Raw genomic sequence first — 20,694 nt, forward strand, 5'->3', positions numbered from 1 at the left:
CATTAACCGTCATGGAAACAAAAACCATACCAAAGAAAATACCATGTGGTGGATATTTATAACCTCCAAATCTCTTCACCACATGGCCAAATCATTCCATAGCACTTGAAAATTTTTCATTAGCATTCTAAAACATTCAAAAATTAATCAAACTATTTCCATTGCAGATACACTAAACAATGGAAACACACACACACACACATAAAATCCATATCCATCGAAAACCGTTGGTAGAGCCCAAACAGACTTCACACTCACTACGAACTGTACCTCGACAGTGATGGGGGTCGGGTTTCGTTGGCTAATGGACGCTGGTGTAGGCGACTCAACCTTGTTTGAACTAGACTAAACACCCCAAACTCTAATCCCTAACCCTAAATGCTCAACCCTAATTCCAGAACCTAAACCCTAAACCATAGATCTTCAAACCCCTAAAAGCCCCTAACCCTAAACCCTAAACCCTATCACCCCAAAATCGAGAACCCTAATATTTTTTACAAACCCTAAATCCAAAAATTAAATCCAAAACCTGTCAATACCAAGCACTAAGCCCTAAATACACAAAACCCTAACCCTAACCCTATAAAGTCAAAATTGAACCATAAATCCCATAAACCTTAACCATAAATCCCAAAATTACACAAAAAAAATAAAATTAAACCAAATACATCACCCAAGAGTATGCCCAATATCCAGCTTGAGTCAACTCTTTTATTCTTCATCGAATAGGTGATTTGTATTTGAGCTACCCTTAAAAAGTGAATAATCTCTATATTAAGCCCTAAAGTTGAGCCTTTTTTCGCCTTTAAAATTGAGCCGAGTGTGCTTCAAATAATAACCATTTTGATTAGTATATAGAGTTTTTCTTAATGTTATGAGTGATTTTCTTCTCCCACATTATGTTTTGTCCAAACTGGGTTTCTATGTCCTTTTTATCCTCAGCTTGAAGGGGAGAAATAAAAGAAGAAGTAGGGGTAGCATCGAACCAAGTCGGTTTGTGAATATCTCAAGCTCAACTCGATTCCCGATAAGTTCGATTTTAAATAACCGGATCCCGAATTCCATTCAAGATCGTATTTCCGACTCGTTTAAGTAAACGAGCCAAATTTGAACGAGGTTCGGTTTGGTTCTCAAACTCATGACCTAGCTCATTTAGTTAAACCCAATATATAATGAGTTTTAGCCATTTTTGGGAATTGGCTCGAGACTCGAGACTTGGGACCCGGGATTGACGGAGGAAAACCGAACACCGAATTTGACGCTTCCCAAGCTTCCACACCCAAACCCTAATTTATCGCCATTTATTGTGCTTTGCCAATAACAGCCAGTGAAGAAGATGCTACCAGACAATAGCATTTAACCCTCGAGAACAACTTGAGATATTTGTACTACAAGAATCAGAACCAGTTGTTGGACTCATTTCTCGGCTTCATCCTCGAAGAACTCTTCTCTCTGTCAATATTCCCTTGCAGCTCCACCATCCTTTCGCCAAACAAGATTTTAAACAACACAAGCAATCACCCACTTAGAAAGCTGTGTGAGGGATTCGTGTGGGGTAGGGAGAGTTTTTTGAGCGGGTAGGAGATGGAAGTAGAAACCAAGAAATAGAGCTTGTTCAAGAAGATTGTGATTGGTTGGCTGGACAACTAATCAATTATCACAGTTCTCTCTCCAACAATTTTCTCATCTGTCTTTGACCTGCATGCTCACTCTCGCAATTTATCTCGATTGTGGTAGGTGTTTGTGTTTTGATAGAGAGAAAAAAGAAATAGAAAAAGAAGGGCTGAGAATAAAAACGAGAGAGAGAGAGAGAGAGAGAGAGAGAGAGAGAGAGAGAGAGAGAGAGAGAGAGAGAGAGAGAGAGAGAGAGAGAGAGAGAGAGAGAGAGAGCGGCACAAAATTTAGAATTGATTGGGTCAGAGGGTCACGTGGTGGATTCAGAAGGGATGTGATGTGAGTTGTTGGGTTGAAAGGCGGTTTATGGGGCTCCTTGTTCTTTACTTTACTGGGAAATTGCCAGAATTTCAAATAACTTCTTGAACAATGTATCAAATTTTATGTAGAGATGATACCCAATTTTAAGAAAAAATTATATATAATTTTATATACAATTTATTTGACATGTATTTTTTTGCAAAGTTTTAAATGTAGGTTAGAGCTCGAAATGGCTCATGCTCTAGCTCGATTTCGGTTAAAATTATTGTGTCCGAGCTCGATTCCAATTTTAAACTCGAACCTAGACTCGGCTTGAGCTGGAGTTCGAAGTATTTACATCAAACCCAGCTCAAATATATACAGGTTGGAACTCGGCTCGACTCAATGCCACCCCTAAGAAGAAGTACAAGAAACAAGTATTTTATTCCATATGTTCTTGTAATTTTTATGGGACAAAATATTTAAAATAAGGAGGAGAATAAATGATGAAGATTTAACATATATGAAAAATTTTTAGCCAATGAAGATTGAATACCAAGAATCCTTTTCATTGCAAATTGGAGTTACCAACTTGAGAAAGAACAAATATGGAAGAGTCTTCCATAACTCTAATAGTAAGAAGTCTCACAAAGTTAGAATTAATATAGTGAAGTCTTGTATAAGTCTCACAGTATGAGTTCTCAAATAAGGGTTTAAGTTAAATATGTTTTATTTTTGTTAGTCTTCCATTTATGTTCAATTGTTCAATTGTTTTAAGACTTATCTTTTAATGTTTGACTTTGGATATAACCGGACATGGAGTCTTCTTGTTTATACTACCTTGGATTAAACACCATATTTGATTGAAAAACAGGCACATGACAAAAGATGGACGTTGTTACTTTCATAGAGAAAGGAAAGGAGGCAAAGAAGCATGAGGGCAAAAATATCCAACTAGACAGAAGATATAATTACAAGGTAATGTGATACTCTAATAGGGCCATTTGAAGTTCATGACTATTAATCCTAATGAAAGAAGATAAGGGAGGAAAGACTTCCGTGACCAGAAAATAAGCTGTTCAGTCCACAGCTAAAAACCAGTATATTCGTCTTCCATATGTTGAAGATCTGGAAGGTCTGTGCTAATGGGGAATCTCATCCACCTCCTTTTGTCAACGTACTGCAAACATGGTTGCAGAAGAAGCCCAATAACCACTGCAATAAGGATTATGAGCATAACCTTTAAAGAAGCAAGAGCTAAAACCACACAGATCAATAAGGTTGGAGGAATACACATCAAAATGGAACCAACAGTCCCCAGGGGTATTTTGTAAGGTCGCAAAGCCTTGGGATACTTGATTCTCAGTTTTATAAATGCCACAAACTCCAAGATCATCCCAAAACAGTAAAGGAAGTTCTCTGCTGCAACAATTTCTTGAAAGCTCATCCAAGAAAGCAGTATCACCCCAGTAGAAGAGAATAAAATCCCCATCAGTGGGGTTCCATAGCGAGATCTCTTGCTGAAGAACTCTGGAAGCATTCCTCTTTCAGCCATACCAAGAAGCTGGTATGAGTCACTACTCATTTCTGCTAAAAACATTCCCATATTAGAAAATGCTGAAGCATTCCGGATCCACCAGCTCAACCACACACCGGTGATCAGTTTTGCAACATCTGAGAAATACCCATCACTTCACATTTCTTGTTGAAGCTTAATTGCTCCAGTGCCCACAGTAAAGGATTTTGACCGTCTTACCAGGCAGGCGCAGTGACGGAACAAAAACGCGAAAATCAGCGCATATAGTCTGTCACCTAAGCTAAAACAAGCGAAAATCCTTTCGCGTTCGGGGACATTTATGTTACAGGACCTCAACCCCTCAGCAAAAGAGAGGCAGTAAGTCATACAAGGATCGAAGTCACCTGACAGCTTTAAAAATTTCGCATACAGTGAAAACCAAATATCTAAAAAAAAAAAAAGAAAATCTGTTTTAGCAAAACCCCGTAGCATAATTTTAACTAATATTTTATCTCTTATTTTCTTTTGTCTCAATGATTCTCCGATCCAAACAACAAAATATAGCTTTCTCTCCCTTTTTTTTTTATTATGGGTTCCCAAATATGGCTTTCTCTCCCTTTTTTTTTATGGGTTCCAAACAAGCCTTAAGTGTTAAGAAAGCAACATGGAAAAGAGAGAACCAGAGAAAGCATGGAAATGAAAGGTAAGAAAAGAGAGAACCAAAACAATACATGTAGATTGATATGTGAAAAAAATATGACATAGATGTTATGCTTTCTTACATCATGTTATTTTTTAAATGAATGCAACTTGAAATCCTACTAAAAGCAAACTTTACCATGTTCTCAATTATATAAAATAAATATAAGTTGTTAAACTAAACATAAAGAAACTTCATCTGTACTCGTACGAAATTGGCTTTGTAATTTAAACGTTAAATAACATTGTTAATTTATCCTACAACATAAATTAAGATTTTAATTATCCTAATGATTTTTTTAATTTTAAATATTAGGTAATTTTCCAAATATGACCTTAGATTTTTAATCTCAAATGTGGTTGAACAAATGTCTTATTTTTGTTCATCTAAATCTACTATGTAACACTTTCTAAGCATAATTAACACAACTCATTAAGGTTCTTCCATAGATGCTTCCCACAAGGGGGATAGGAATCACCATGACCATCTAACTTGCCTTAGATTTAGAGAATTTGGTAATTGGGTTCTCAAGAGGGTGGTTCCCAAGTTGGGTTCTTTCTCCTTCTCTCTTTTATTTTTCAATCATATTTGAGTATCAATTAGAAAACTTTTTGTGACAAAAAATGTGATATTTAAATATTTTTTATTATAAGAAGTAAAATTGATGTTAAAATTATACCATGGTAATAATATTTCATTATATATTCAGTAAGATGGTAGAGTTTCAAGTTTTAAGTCTTTAGCCTACTTTAATTAAAAATAATAATGATATTGTATGACAATTTAATAATACTTTTGTGAGTCCTTGATCTTCCAACTGATATGATAAGGATGCCAACTTATGGTAGTCATTGTGGGTCCTACTTCTTATGGGCTTGGGCTCATCTTGTGGGCCTTCCTTGGTCGTGTGGCCCATCTTATAATAATCTTACATATGTGGGCATTCCTTGGTCATTTGGTCTTGAGGTTATCTTCCAACACTCACCCTCAAGTTGGGGGTGAGAGAACAACATGAACTCCCAACTTGCTACAAATGATGTATAAAATATTTTTGTATAAAAATGGCACATCTTCCAATATGCCTTCAACTTCCAAAATTCTCCTTCACACTGTTGCGTCCTTCCATGAGGCCCTGCGGCATTATAAGTGAGAGTAAAAATCACTCCTAGCCAGTAAGCCATTGCTTCATACTCCAGTTTTAATGCTGGATGTAGGGCACACTCCACTACTATCGGTAGTGTGTCTATCAGCATTGCTCTGAAGTGTCCACCACTGTGTCCCTCCACAGGACAACGACTCTCAAGTGGTAGGAGACATAAAAGACATTAAGGGGGGGAGGGGGGAGGGGGTGTGTGGATAACATAGATATAATCATAAGTTCCTCCGTCATAGACTTCCAACCACAAATAATTTCATCTTTTTGACAGGGATGAAGTTCCTCCGTCGTAGACTTCCAACCACAAATAATTTTCATCTTTTTGACAGGGATGAAGTTCCTCCGTCGTACTCCCAACCACAAAATTTTTTGATCTTTTTGACGGGGTAAAATAAATGATGACAGGAGGCCACCTCTTATTCAATAACAATGTCCCCAAAGAGACATAATAGTTGCAGCTGAATAAAACATGAACCAAATAACAAACTTTGTAAAAGAAACCATGAAATAATCCGATATAAAATTTTCTTCATTGATGCACAGGCCTCATCTTTTGTGCTCCACCTTTCTTGAATATGTTGGTCACATAAACTTATCCACAACATAAGAAAATAAAATACCTCTTTCTTGTACTTCTTGTACTTCTCCCCCTCAAGTTGGGAGGTAATGGCAGTGCTCCCAGCTTGAACCAAATATCATAGATGTAGCAATATGCCCAAATAACAGAGATGTATAAATAACCCCTCAAACTAGGGAGAAGTGAGATATTTTCCTGATATATCAACTCAAAAAGTGACGCAAAATAATTGTCATAAATTCGGAATTTTCAATACAATAGAATACTAGCATGACCATTGATTCTTCCAATAATATATCTTTAAATATAGATCAGATTGACATAACATTTTCTCCTTCTAAAAGTAGAATTAAATACCTTTCATCCAAGTATAACTTAAATTCATCAAATATAATTATCAGAAGATAAATAATCTGATATATTTCGGTCTCTGTCATCTACCGAACTAGGTTCTGTTTCTCAAGTTTTTCCAGAACGACCATTGACTCTTCCAAGATCAATATATCCTTATAAAAAAATCATACCGAGAATTGGTTGAATAGATCAGAAGATAGACTTACATATATTTCTCTTGATATATAATTATCCATATAAAGTCTCTTTCTTGATAGCTTAAAATACCTCGGAAGTTGAGGGTTTTTGCTGCCTCTTGAACCTCTTTTCCAATCTGACCTTTGTTGCTTCAAATATCGATTTCTATTTGTACATAAATCAGATAAAAAATTGGTTGAATAGGCAAAAGAATAAACTTATAGATATTGTTTTTGATATATATATTTCTCCATATAAATTCTAGTTCTTGATAGGAAAAAATACCTCGGAATTTGAAGATTGCTGCTGCTGCTTGAACCTTTTTGCAATCTGACCTTCTCTCATTCAAATATTGATATCTCTCTGTAGATAACTCCGATTGGAACAAATCATTCTTCTTTGGAAAGTAAACTCAAATATCTTTCCTTAAATATATAATTTAAAATATTAAAAACTCTTTAAAAAATTCAAATAAACCTACAGGTATAGGGATTGAAAATAATAACTACGAACCTAGACCTAGTTTTTAGGGTTTAGAGAAAAGGATCACATTACCTCCATGAGTTGACCAAGTCAACTCATAGAACCTACTCTGATACCATGTCGAATTTATGAAAAAGTGAAATACTTCATTGACATCAATAACTTGTTGTAATTAGAGTACATGAACCTCTATTTATAGTAGAGGAGGATGTAGAGTCCAATTACAATAAAAATTCATTTGTCCCAATTACACCCAAACTCTAACACTTAAAGATAAGTCCTAACGTAATTAAATAACTCAATATAGATAAAAGACAAACATAACTCAAACTAAAAATCTTCTTGGTCGTGAGCCTAAGATAAAGACACTTTTGTGAGTCCTTCTTGATCTTCCAACCGATGTGATAAGGATGACAGCTCATGGTAGTGATTGTGGGTCCTACTTCTTATGGGTTTAGGCCCATATTGTGGGACTTCCTTGGTCGTGTGGCCCATCTTATAATAATCTTACATATGTGGGCCTTCCTTGGTTGTTTGGTCTTGAGCTTATCTTCCAATATCCCAATTACAAACAAACTCTGACACTTAAAGATAAGTCCGAGCATAATTAAATAACCCAATATAAATAGAAGACTATGACTAAAATGCCTTTGAACTGAAACTCTTTTGTGAAATTTGCTTCCATAATAATTTTGGCTCTGTAAGACTTATTATTGTGTAAGACTCATTATGCTACCTCATGTGGTCATGGTGGGTCCCACCAGCTCATGTGATCATGGTGGATCCATTTCTTATGGGCTTGGGCCATCTTCCAACACATTTGGAAATGTGTGCCTTCCTTGGTCGTGTGGGCTTAGGCCCATCTTCCAATAGAAACTATTCAACCCCCTAAAGCCTGGCTTACACCGCACCTATGGAGTTTGCGGATCCCATATAGGTAAGTCCATCTTCTCAATGTTGCTTTTGGCCCACAATATGATACTCGACCTATTTCCTTAAGGAAAGAACACAAATCTTGCACTATGCCCTCTACTTCTCACCCCATATCCAATTTTGTGTCTCACCATCGTTTATCTTCTTCATGTTGTCAATTTTTTATGTCTATCTTCTCCATCTCTGTTCTACTGTCCTATCAGGAACCTCTGAGGCATTGAGGGTGGCAGGTAACAATGGAAGAAGAAATGCAGGCACTCTATGAGAATCAGACATGGGCTCTAGTTCCTCTTCCATCAAACAAAAAACTTGTTAGTTGTAAGTGGGTCTATACGGTTAAACACAAACGGATGGGTCAATTGCTCGCTTAAGGCCCACCTCATTGCCAAAGGCTATATTCAGTGTTATGGGATCAATTATGAGGAAAAGTTCTCTTCGGTGGCCAAATTGAACTTGGTACGTATCTTATTATCTCTTGTTGCTAATTCCTCTTAGTCAGTCTATCAACTTGATGTGAAAAATATTTTCCTCAATGGGGATATAAAGGAAGAAATTTATATCCAACAACCACTTGGATTTGTGGTTGAGTGGGAGTCAGTATGGCGATTGAAGAAATCCCTCTATGGTCTGAAACAATCTCCTCATGCATGGTTTGATAAATTTAGCCAAACATTAATACGGGATGGATTTCACAGATATTCCATAGATCACTCTGTGTTTTCTTAAAGACACACCTAAAGGGAAAGTGCTTTTGGCCATCTATGTTGATGATATTGTCTTAATCGGCAGTGATCTCGAGGTCATTTAGAAAACCAAGGAAAATATATGTGAAGAGTTCAAGACAAGATCTTGGATTAGTTAAATACTTTCTACGTATTGAAGTACTACAACCCAAAAGTGGAATTATACTATCTCAAAAGAAGTATATCCTTGATCTACTAGAGGAGACAAGAATGATGGGGTATAGACTAGCAGAAACCCCTATGATTCAAATACAAAATTATTTGCAGGCATTGGAGAAGATGTGGATATCAAAATATATCAAAGACTTGTGGAGAAACTCATTTATCTATGTGTAACAAGGCCGGATATATCATATGCAATAAGTGTGTGAGTTAATACATGCACAAACCATAACTTACTCATTGACAAACTCTGAAAATGATATTGTGGTACTTTAAAGGAGATCTAGGAAGAGGGCTCCTCTATAAGAACCATAGTCACTTGAACATAGAAGGATTCTCATATGTTGACTGAACCGAATCCCCGGATGATAGAAAATCTACTTGGGGATATTGTGCAATGGTTGGAAGGAACTTGGTTACATGGAGAAGCAAGAAGCATAATGTAGTTGCAAGGTCTAGTGTAGAATGTTGAATTTATGGAAAAGAGAAAAAATTCATTGACTTGATGTAATCTGAGTACATGAACCCCTATTTAAAATAGAGGATAGTAGTAGAGTCCAATTACAATTAAACTACCCTTGTCCAAATTACACCCAAACTCCAACACTTAAAGATAAGTCCTAGCATAATTAAATAACTCAACATAAATAGAAGACTAACATAACTAAAACACCTTTAATGAAGACTCTTCTATAAGACCTCCTTTTGTGAAACTCCTGTAAAACTCCATCATATTAATTCTGGATTTGTGAGAGTCTTTTAAGAACTTTCTATATCTTCTCTTCAACAAAGGAGCAGAATACATAGCCATGGCACACACAGTTATTGAACTTCTATGGATCAGGTCTCTTCTCACTGAATTGGGATTCCATAAAGAAACTCATATGGATCTACATGGCGATAATCAAGCGAAAATTCATAACACCTCAAATATGGTCTTCCATGAAAGAGCAGAGTACGTTGAGGTGGATTGCCACTTTATACGAGAGAAATTCCAACTTGACATATTATCTCTCAACCTAAACTCCACATAAAGGCAAGTTGCAGACATTCTCACCAAACCAAGTCACTCATAAAATCATGTCCACTATTTGCAACAAGTTGGGCATCTACGATGTTTTCTCACCCCCAACCTGAGGGGGAGTGCTAGAAGGTGGGAACAAACCCTCCATGCCCACACAAGGTGGCATGACGAGTCATCACATGAGGTGGAAGATTTGGCAATCTTCCTTGATTAATTTAATCGATTGATCTTCCTTTGATAAATGTTATTTAGCTAATTATGATTTATGTAATTAGGGATCCTAATTGATTGAGGAGTTTCCCTAAATATGGTTTTGGTTGAAGCCTTCAATCTAGCTCTCCTCTTCTCAAATTCGTGGAAGAAACTCTCTCCTAGCCTAAAGTTTCTCTTGTCCATTTTCTCTTCTCTCCTCTCGACCTGAGGTCTCTCTCTCATTTTGCTTGAGGTTTCAAGTATGGGGTCCTAAATTCAACAACCAACAAAAGAAACTCTCTCATGGCTGCTTTTGTTGTTTTTGGTAGAAGTCCAAGTAGTTGGGTGCAAGGTTTACTAGAGCCTCCAATGCACTAGGAGTGAACTTTGGAGCAAAAAATAACAAATAGAAGACGGCTGGTTACTATACATACAACTCTAATGTTGAGGAACTTTCTTAAGACATTCCTATTGTTGGAAGATAAGATCAAGCCCACACGACCAAGGAAGGCCCACATATCTAAGATTATTATAAGATGGGTCGCACAACCAAGGAATGCCCACAAGATGGGCCCAAACCCATAAGAAGTAGGACCCACAATGATTACCATAAGTTGGCATCCTTATCACATCAGTTGGAAGATCAAGAAGGACTCACAAAAGTATCTTATCTTATGGTCATGTCAAAGAAGAGTTTTAGCTTGAGTTATGTTTGTATTTTATCTATATTAAGTTATTTAATTATGTTAGGACTTATCTTTAAGTGTTAGAGTTTGGGTGTAATTGGGACAAGGGTAGCTTTATTGTAATTGAACTCTACTACCTTCCTCTATTATAAATAGAGGTTCATGTACTCTGATTACAACAAGTTATTGATGTCAATGAAGTATTTCACTTTTCCATAAATTCAATAGTATATAATATTTTCACTCCAGAAGGTTGGTAGGTGTGCTCCAACTCTTGAAGAGGTCACCCATGTAAAGCTTCTATTAGCCAAGAGCTACGGAGCTTGTATGGATACATAGATGGGAAGTAATGCTCATCCACATAGCAGGGGGTGGTAGAACTCTTTGAACTTGGGATTGAAAGTACTAACACTACAACTTCCATAGCATAGTTTTCAATTATTGAGAGGGAGTCAAGGATGCAAAAGGGCAATAAAGCAATAGGAAAGAAAACAACAATAGCGACCGAACTAAACTAAACTAAACTAAACTAAAGACACAAAACCTACTATAATACCATGTTGAATTTTTGGAAACGAGAACACTTCATTGACTTGATCATAATTGAGTACAATCAGCCTCTACTTACAATAAAAAAATAAGTAGAATCGTATTAGAATTAAATTGTCCATGTCCCAGTTATAACCAACGTCTAACAAGTAAAGATAAGTTTTAATATATAAATAAAAGACTAACATAACTCAAACACCTATAAAATGAACCTCTTCTATGACTCTTCCTTCCACCATATTTGTTTTCGCTCTATTAAACTTCTTGTTGTGAGAGTCATGTTAGACTTTTCCATACCTGCTATTCAACACATGGTTTGAGATGTTAGCAATGCTTATGATTCAATAAGGTTATCACTAAAGTAATGTTGATCATACTTTGCTTGATTGGTGTAATCATACTACTTTGATAGTCATGTTTGTCTATGTTGATGATATGGTCATTACAGGTACTAATTAGAAGCTTATTGTTGAATGAAGGCAACAAAAGCCAAATAATTTGAAACTAAGGACTTGGAGATGTTGAAATACTTTCTCGGAATTGAGGTATGTCAAAAACAATCTAAAATTTTTATTTGTCAACAAAAACGTATGTGTCAAATTTGCTCAAGGAATATGTTATACTTGCTTGCAAGTAGTGTGTTACTCCTCTTGAAGTAGGACATAAGTTATGTCTTACAAAAGGAGACCAATTGAATTCTAGGTATTAAAGATTGATCGGCAAACGTCTATGTTTTTCATTGATTAGACTTGATATTACTCATTTTAATTAATATTATCAATTAACTCATGCATGCCCCTCAACTACTACATACGGTTGTAGTGCCCAAGATTTTAAAGTACTTAAAAGGCATGTTGCATGTGAGAGGCTTATTTGAGGAGAGATTTGCATGTTTCACATTTCCTCCAAGCTTCAGGTTGCAAACATCTTCACCATTCCAAGTGAATACTTCAAAGATATTGCAAACAAGCTAATACTTATCAACATTTACATCTCAGCTTAAGAGGGAATGTTGAAGGCATAGACTTTTACTTCATTACTATTTTCCTCTCTTGTAATTCATGTGGTTTTCTTGTAATAAATGAGAGAGGGGCAAAGATATAATTGCAAATAGTTAGCCCCACTTAGAAAGTAAGAACATTGGTGCACCTCTTTCTTGAGTAGGGGTGTGAAGTTATTCCACACCTCATCTCTTGTTGATTTTTTTTTTTTTTTAGTTAAAAGACTCCACAAGATATAAGGAGAAGTCTCAAGTCTCAGGGGAGTTGTTGTGGTGTGCAATTACTTTCTATTCCTTCTCCCTATATTCTCTTCTCCTTGAGTTCTCCTTCTTCCTCTCTTATGCTCTTTCTCCTCCATTAATCTTTTGATTTATTTTCTTCTTCCATTTATCCTTTGATTTTGATATCTATTATTGGTTTTTGCACAATACTTGAGTCAGCGTTAATTTCTTAAAACTTAAAAAAGCAAACAATAGTTTCAAGATCATTAGCAAAAGGACACAAGTTGTAAATTTATATGGCTGACATATCTATCTCTTGACCTCGGGTCACTTAATAAACCAACTTTCTCTTTTGACAATCAATGGGCTCTTCAAATTGTATGTAATCTAGTCTTTTATGAATGTGCTAAGCAAATTGAACTCAATTATCACCTTCTCACGAGAAGATTCAATGAGAACTTATTTAAATTACATACATACCAATAAATAAGCAATTGGTAAATATATTCATCAAGCCACTTTGGAACAATCCCATCATTTAATTTGGGTAGTTAGTCATACAAGAAGATGTACAATTCATTCATTCAAAAGTATGTAAGGGGGGATTAGTAAAAAAAATGAAAATTTGAAGTTCATTTTCATCTCTTGATTAAAATTCATTTCATTCATCTACATGAACTTCATCTTTGAACTTGGTGCTAGTGTGGATGACTTCACGTGCACTGGAAAATAATTTCCAGTGTTAGTGCCCCAATATGAGAAAAATATAAAAAACAAGAGAATCCCTAAACTCTAACAATATACTTAATTAAAACATAATCCTTAAACCCCAAATTAGATAAAACATGCATTATTACTACACGAATAAGTAATTTTATGTATAACTAAAATATATTAATATACTAATTAATTGAATTAGATATTATATTATTTAATAATTTTATTTTATTATACATTAATACAGTAATTACGTGAGCCAATGAAATACGCACATGATTAATTATAAAAAAAATAAATAACATTATCAATAAGAGAAACGAATGCACTAAGTTAAGTTATTAATTTATTAATAACATATGATATACTTTAACCTCAAAAGGAATGATTAAACAAAAAATTGGTCTAATCATAACTTTAACACACTATATATTTGTACGTATTATTAATTAATAATATATTTTGGTTAAATTTAAAACCATTGATTTTATTAAATAAAAAATGGGTTAATTAAATAGAAATAATTGATCCAATGCTTGATTTAACAATACCTTACTTACCACTATTAAATCTCTAATATAATACAATAACTAAAAAATAAATATAATGAATAAATAAAGAATTATTTTATTAATAACAAAAGATAGCTATTTTACGTGGTATTAATTAATAATATATTTCCAAAAAATTGAAAATAATTAATTGATCAAATGCATATTGTAACTATATTTTATTTACAAGACTTAAATATCTCGTTTAATATAGTAATAAAATTTACTAAAAATAATATATAAATAAATATACAACTTCATTAATAACCTAAGATAGACTATTCTAATAGCGAGTTCATGCCTTTAATATTAAAATCATCAAATTAGAAGTTTAGTACATAAGAACAACACATGTTAAAATGCAATAAGATACAATCATCATTTATCATTCCACATGCAAGTTTCTATGTCATCTCAAAATTGTGCGGCTCTTGTGGATTCTAATACACGCTGCCTCCGAAAGCTTGTTGATTGGGTATCGTCTTCCACAAGACCATCACTATCATCGTTGTCTGTATCATCCATTGCACCTAATTAGACCCCATTACCTCCTCCACCAAACTCGTCATTCGAATCATCATCTTCCAATTCAAATATATCATTGTAATCCTCTCTACGTAGTGCGTTTTGCAAATACAACGGACCATTAATCACTAAAGAACGTAGTACACGTCTATCGCAATGGCATAGATAGTATCTTCCTATGACGATAATAATACATGTCAATCCAACAAAAGTTGTAACCCTTTCTTCATTTGTCATAATAGCCTTGAAAATCTGCAAATTTAATCTTCCTAAAAGTCATAAACAAAAATAAACATCAATCTTCAATCATAACCTATGCATCCATACTCAACAATCATATTTATGGCCATGAAAATCTTTAATTGACCACATCCATACTCATCCACCATATTCATCCACATAATATATTAACACAACAATCATATAAAATAAAAATATTAACCATACTAATAAGTCTTGCAATGTCATAATTCAAACATCATCATTAATACATAACAATCTTCCCAAAGAATATAGTGTACTTAAAATGCATTAAAAATATTTTGATGCAAAATATTTAAGCCACCCGACCAGCTCTTCCACTGCCATCATCGTAAACATGGCCTTCTGAATTGGCGTATCCAACCATTCAGGAGCGCAATACTTCATGTCATCCGACAGGTCCGGGATTTCCCTGAGGGCATTGACACAATCTTTTTCGACACCGCCCTTGTTTGGCTTCATAACATTATTCAATGTCTGAACGATATGGTTAGTTGCATCAATGAATTTACTATTGTTATCAGTGGGCAATTCGCTTATCTTTCTACAACGACTTGAAGATGACGCATACTTCTTCGAGATTGCTCAGTTGTCGACTCATTTCCTTTAATGAATTGCGATGGAGTTTCCCTAACTACATCGACATCCTCAGGCTCGTCCATCGGGATAGGATCCGACTCATGGAGGAGTTCATCACCCAGATGTACAAGAGTTATACTAGTTGTCCCCATGGTTATTGAGTTTCCGACTACCAAAGCCAATTTCTCATAAAGGGGGCATCCTTGTTGTCTATACTTTTCAGCACCTCTATCCTCCTACAAGAATAAAACATCATTTAGACGACTTGGAATAGAGTTCTAGATATGCAAAAAACATACAAAATATTTTACAGTACATCATGATTTATTGACCTTTATGTAGTCTTGCCATACAGAATGACATGTAGTAACTCGTTGTGTGGTTGCATCCCAACCGAATCCACCAGTGTTGAGACAACTTGTTACCATTTGGTATGTTTTCTTCCATGATCTTGTTTGATTCTTGAGCTGCTCAACAAAATTTTAACTGACTGCATCGTCATTGAACTTATTAACACAATCCATATATACCTCATGCTTCTAAACCCTATTGGGCAACTTGTTCCTTATATTGACTAGCTAGACCAAGAAATCGAGCATTTTGTTGTCTTCTTCGAAGGTCCAAATGTCATATGATCGAACAGTTGGTTGTCTTCTTACAACCATTTATAATTTAAATCCGAGATGGTCCTCATGGGAAAAGCTTTATAAGACAACCATTACCCGTCACGAAAACAAAAACCACAAAAAAGAAAATATCATGTGGTGGATATTTATAGCACCCGAATCTCCTCACCACATGGCAAAATCATTCCATAACACTTCAAAAAATTTCAGTAACATTCTAAAATATTCCAAAATTAATCAAACTATTTCCATTGTATATGCACTAAAAATGGAAAAACACACACACATTAAATCCAAATTCACCAAAAACCCCTGGTAAAGCCCCATATGACTTCACGGTCACTACGAATTGTACCTCGTCAGTGATGGGGGTCGGGATTCGTTGGCTAATGAACACCGGTATAGGCGACTCAGCCTTCTTTGAATTGAACTAAACACCCCAAACTCAAAAACTTAACCCTAAACCCTCAACCATAATTCCAAAACCTAAAGCCTAAACCATAGATCTTAAAACCCCTAAAAGCCCCAAACCCTATCACCCCAAAATCGAGAACCCTAATTTTTTTCTATAAACCCTAAACCCTAAAAATAAACCTTAAACCCTTAAAAATACCCTAAACCCTTAAATTCCTAGCACTAAACCTTAAATACACTGTTGAATTTATGGAAAAGTGAAATACTTCATTGACATCAATAACTTGTTGTAATCAGAGTACATGAACCGCTATTTATAATAGAGGAAGATAGTAGAGTCCAATTATAATAAAACTACCCTTGCCTCAATTACACCCAAGCTCTAACACTTAAGATAAGTCCTAGCTTAATTAAATAACTCAATATTGATAAAAGACAAACATAACTCAAACTAAAACTTTTCTTGGTCGTGACCCTGAGATAAAAATACTTTTGTGAGTCCTTCTTGATCTTCCAACTGATGTGATGAGGATGTCAACTCATGGTAATCATTGTGGGTCCTACTTCTTATGGGTTTGGGCCCATCTTGTGGGCCTTCTTTGGTCGTGTGGCCCATCTTATAATACTCTTATCTATGTGGGCCTTCCATGGTTGTTTGGGCTTGAGCTTATCTTCCAACATACACCAAACCCTAACCCTAAACCTAATCTCAAAATTAAACCATATAAAGACAAAATTGAACCATAAATACCATAAACCTTAACCCTCAACCCCCAAATTAACACAAAAATTTAAATTAAATAAAATACATCACTAAATTAATCGAAAAATTAGAGTATAGGTTTACCTTCTGTAATTTGGGGAAAATTGAAGCCGAATCGAAGTAGAATAGAAGAAATCGACGCCAAAATGTCAAAAATTAAAGAAAATCGAAATAAAAAATGGGGAAAATCGAATGAACTCGGGAGGTATTTTGGGGAAAAGAGAGTAGCGACAGGGAGAAGGGAGTGGGAGGCCGAGAGGGAGAAGAGAGGGAGAAGGGAGGAAGGCTGAGATGGATAGGAGAGAGGGAGAAGGGAATGGGAGGCCGAGTGCAAGGGAGAGAGAGGGAGGCCGAGAGGACATTCGCAACGAGAGGGAAAAGGGAAAGCAAGGCCGAGAGGGATAAGGGAGAGGGAACAGGGAGAACGGATATGGCTATAGAGAGACAGAGGAAAAAATTCAAGGAGGAAGAAGTGATGAGAGAAGGAGGAGCGAGCGGGAGGCCGAGTGTGAGGGAGAGAGAGGGAGGCCGAGAGGACATTCACAACGAGAGGAAGAAGGGAAAGCGAGGCCGAGAGGGATAAGGGAGAGGGATCAAAACTGTTCTATGGTTCCAGCTATGGGCTGACTGACTCAGTCGGGTTGGCCAGTGTTACAATGTGGGACCTACCATGGTGTACGAGCTGGTGGGACCCACCTTAAGGACGTGGGATGCCAAGAAGAGTCCTCACCCAAGCTAGAATGAGTTAAGAAGATAAGAACCACAAGCTGAAATGAGTAGATAACTTGAAGATCAAGTGGGACCCGCAAAGATACCCCGAGCTGGTAATCTTATCAATATGAGCTACAAGATCATGTGGGACCCACAAGGATAAGGTCACGAGCTGGCCTCCTCCTGTATATTCATGTTATTGAAGAAGAGTTCTAGTTCAACTCATATTAGACTTCTAATAGATTGTGTTATCTTTTTATGATAGACTTATCTTAGAGAGTTAGAGTTGGAATGTAATTAGGAGATTGAAAGGTTAATTGTATAAGGATTTTATCACTTCCTCTATTATAAATAGAGGTGTTGTAATTCAGAATTAATCAAGTTACACATATCCTTCTTTAGTAAATCTCTCTTTCTTTGCTTTTTTTCTTCTCTCTACCTGAGAGCTCTTCTTCCCTTTTCTTCTTTTTATTTCTCCTTTTTCTTGCTCAGAATATTGGAATAGGGATCCTAAATTCAACATGGTATCAAAGCATTAAATTTAGGATCCCTCGTCAAAAGGATACTCTAAACAAGTTATGATTCAACACCACTCAAAGAAGGCTCTTTTGTGAAGAAAGATCACAAACCGTGAGATAAGTGCTTATTTTTTTTTTTTTTTTTACTTCACGGTACTGGTTTTTGAATTTGGAAGATTATTTAAATATGAGTATGTGAATGCTTTTCATCTTATGATATTGTGGATATGCATGCCTCTCCATCTAGAAGAAGCTATCAAAATAGTTTTGTCGGTTTGGAAATTTTGTTAATCGAGACCAGTTCATGATCAAATAGTTGGATTTTTTTTGTGGGAATAATAGTCCCATGATATAGAAGATTGTTATTGAGTCTCTTATGAGTGGTATTATAGAAAAAAATCAGAATAATAATTTAGCTTCAATGCTAAAGTTCTTCATACATCAAGTTTGAAGGATACTACTTGGTGTTATTGTTAGAATTTTTTTGAAGAAGGGCCTATCATGGCCGAAGAGAATATGAATATCAAAAGTGATATACTGAGAATTACCACTATACACTTATGTGGGGTAACAAATTTTGTGAGTTGCTCCACATCGGTTCAGAGGTTTCTTATAACAATAGAATTACTTGGTCACCTCACCACCTGAGGACCACCTATTGATGAAGATGATATTTTTTATAAAAAAATGGTTGAAAAATGAACTTGGTGATTAGTTGGCTAATCAACAACATGGAAGAACATGTTTCCAACAATGTCATTCATCTTGACACCGCTAAAAAAATTTGGGAGACATGTGCTAAACTGTACTCTTACCCGGATACTCTACAAAGACCATATGATATTCTCCAAAGGATGTTGAATACTAAACAAGGAGAAAATATCCATGAGTACTTGGCCCATTTTAGAGGCTTTCTTCAAGAGTGGAAGTTAGCTCAGCCTTCAACCATAGATATTTCTATCCAAGACAAGAAGAAAGAAGCCTTAACTACTGATATTTGCCTTGCAAATATTAAACCCTATCTTGAGATTGCCAAGAGTCAACTTCTGAGTGCTTCTGTTATCCCCAAGTTTGATGATGTTTGTGCAGTACTACGTATTCTAGACACTTCTTCCTCCACTATTTAAGTCTCATTATTCAGATCATAGAGGACCATCATCTGACCGCAGCCAAGGCCAAGGTAGAAGTTATAGGGGAGGCCGAGGAAGAGGTGGAAGGACTGGTGCCTGCAGAGCAGATGGGAAAAAATGTACTCATTGTAAGAAATTTGGCCACTCTATAGATCAATGATATTACAAGGATTACAAGGCATCCAATTAATGTGGATAATATGGTCATTTTAAATAAATATGTTATAAAGACGATGGACATTTAGAATTGACAAAGGCTAATCAAGCCTTTGTAAGTGATACAAAAGAAGAACAACCCACAAAATCAGCAGCACAAGATGAAGAGTATGAGTTATTTCAGAAAATGAAGACAATGTTGGGTTCTTCTCCTTGTTCCTCTGCAAGAAATGCTACCACTACTGCTTCAAGTATGCTATCTGCCTCATCTTCATCCTGGATAATTGATTTAGGAGCCTTCGAGCATCTTACAAGTAACAAAAATTTATTACATTCTCTATCTCTATGTCTTTCACACAAGTTTGTTACCATAGCTGACGGTTCTCAAACCAAAGTCCAAGGGAAAGGATCCACTTTTGCCACACCATCACTTCTACTCACTGATATTCTTTTCATTCCTACTTTCCCTTTTAATCTATTATCTGTTAGTCAGCTGACAATATACTTTAATTGTTTTGTTACCCTCTCACCCACTTCAAGTGTATTTCAAGATCTTATAATGAAGCAGGTGATTGGTGGAGTCCATGAACAACGGGTGCTTTATTACCTAGACGTGCCAAAAATGAATATGGTTTCCTCTACTAAAAATCAGATAAGGTTTTGGCACAATCGGTGGGGACATCTATCTGCACAGTCTCTTCATTATATGTTTCCTTCTCTTAAAGTAAGGTCAGAAGTTCATTGTGAGACCTGCCAATTGAGTAAATATCAAAGGAGTACATACTCTCCTTTTCCAGAAGTCAAAAGTGTTATTCTATTTTTTTTAATTCATTTTGATGTCTGCAAGCCCTTGAGTGTCTCCAACTTTTCTCAAGCAAAATATTTTATTACATTTATTAATGATTTCACTCGCACTACTTGGATATTTGTATTTAAGGAGTGTTCTGAGATATCATTTATTTTTAAGTCATTTCATGCTATGGTACTCACACACTTTGGTAAAAAAATAAAAGTACTCCAGTGTGATAATGCCAAAGAATACGTTTCCCAAGACCTTGACTCTTTTTGTCAAGAAAATAGAATTATCCATCAAACATCATGTGTCTACACTCCTCAAAAAAATGGTATAGCTGAACAAAAAAATCGTCATATTCTTGAGGTAGCTCGAGGTTTATTTTATGCCATGAAAGTTTCCTACTTTTATTGGCCTCATGCAGTCCTTCCTTACGGCTTGCTTTCTTATAAATCGTCTACTATCTTTCATTATTGGTAATAAATATCCTTACTCTAGATTATTACCAGATGATGATCCATTTTCACAACCTTTGAAAGTCTTCGGATGTCAATACTTTGTT

General features: G+C 35.6%; 1 protein-coding gene across 1 annotated transcript; it reads right to left on the reverse strand.

Annotated features, from left to right (window-relative positions):
* Positions 1-3,004: 3,004 nt before the first annotated feature.
* On the reverse strand, positions 3,005-7,299 carry LOC137945149 (probable polyamine transporter At1g31830). The gene is made up of 4 exons (XM_068790939.1): positions 7,198-7,299; positions 6,485-6,559; positions 3,643-3,841; positions 3,005-3,588 (listed from the first exon to the last, which is right to left on the reverse strand). The coding sequence occupies exons 1-4, from the start codon at positions 7,297-7,299 to the stop codon at positions 3,005-3,007; spliced, it is 960 nt and encodes a 319-aa protein (XP_068647040.1).
* Between the last annotated feature and the right edge of the window lie 13,395 nt (positions 7,300-20,694).

The sequence above is a fragment of the Aristolochia californica genome, unplaced genomic scaffold (genome assembly GCF_029961685.1).
Source record: "Aristolochia californica isolate CCGP_79_NKW_82.1479 unplaced genomic scaffold, dmAriCali1.0.hap1 SCAF_114, whole genome shotgun sequence".
Lineage (NCBI taxonomy): Eukaryota > Viridiplantae > Streptophyta > Magnoliopsida > Piperales > Aristolochiaceae > Aristolochia > Aristolochia californica.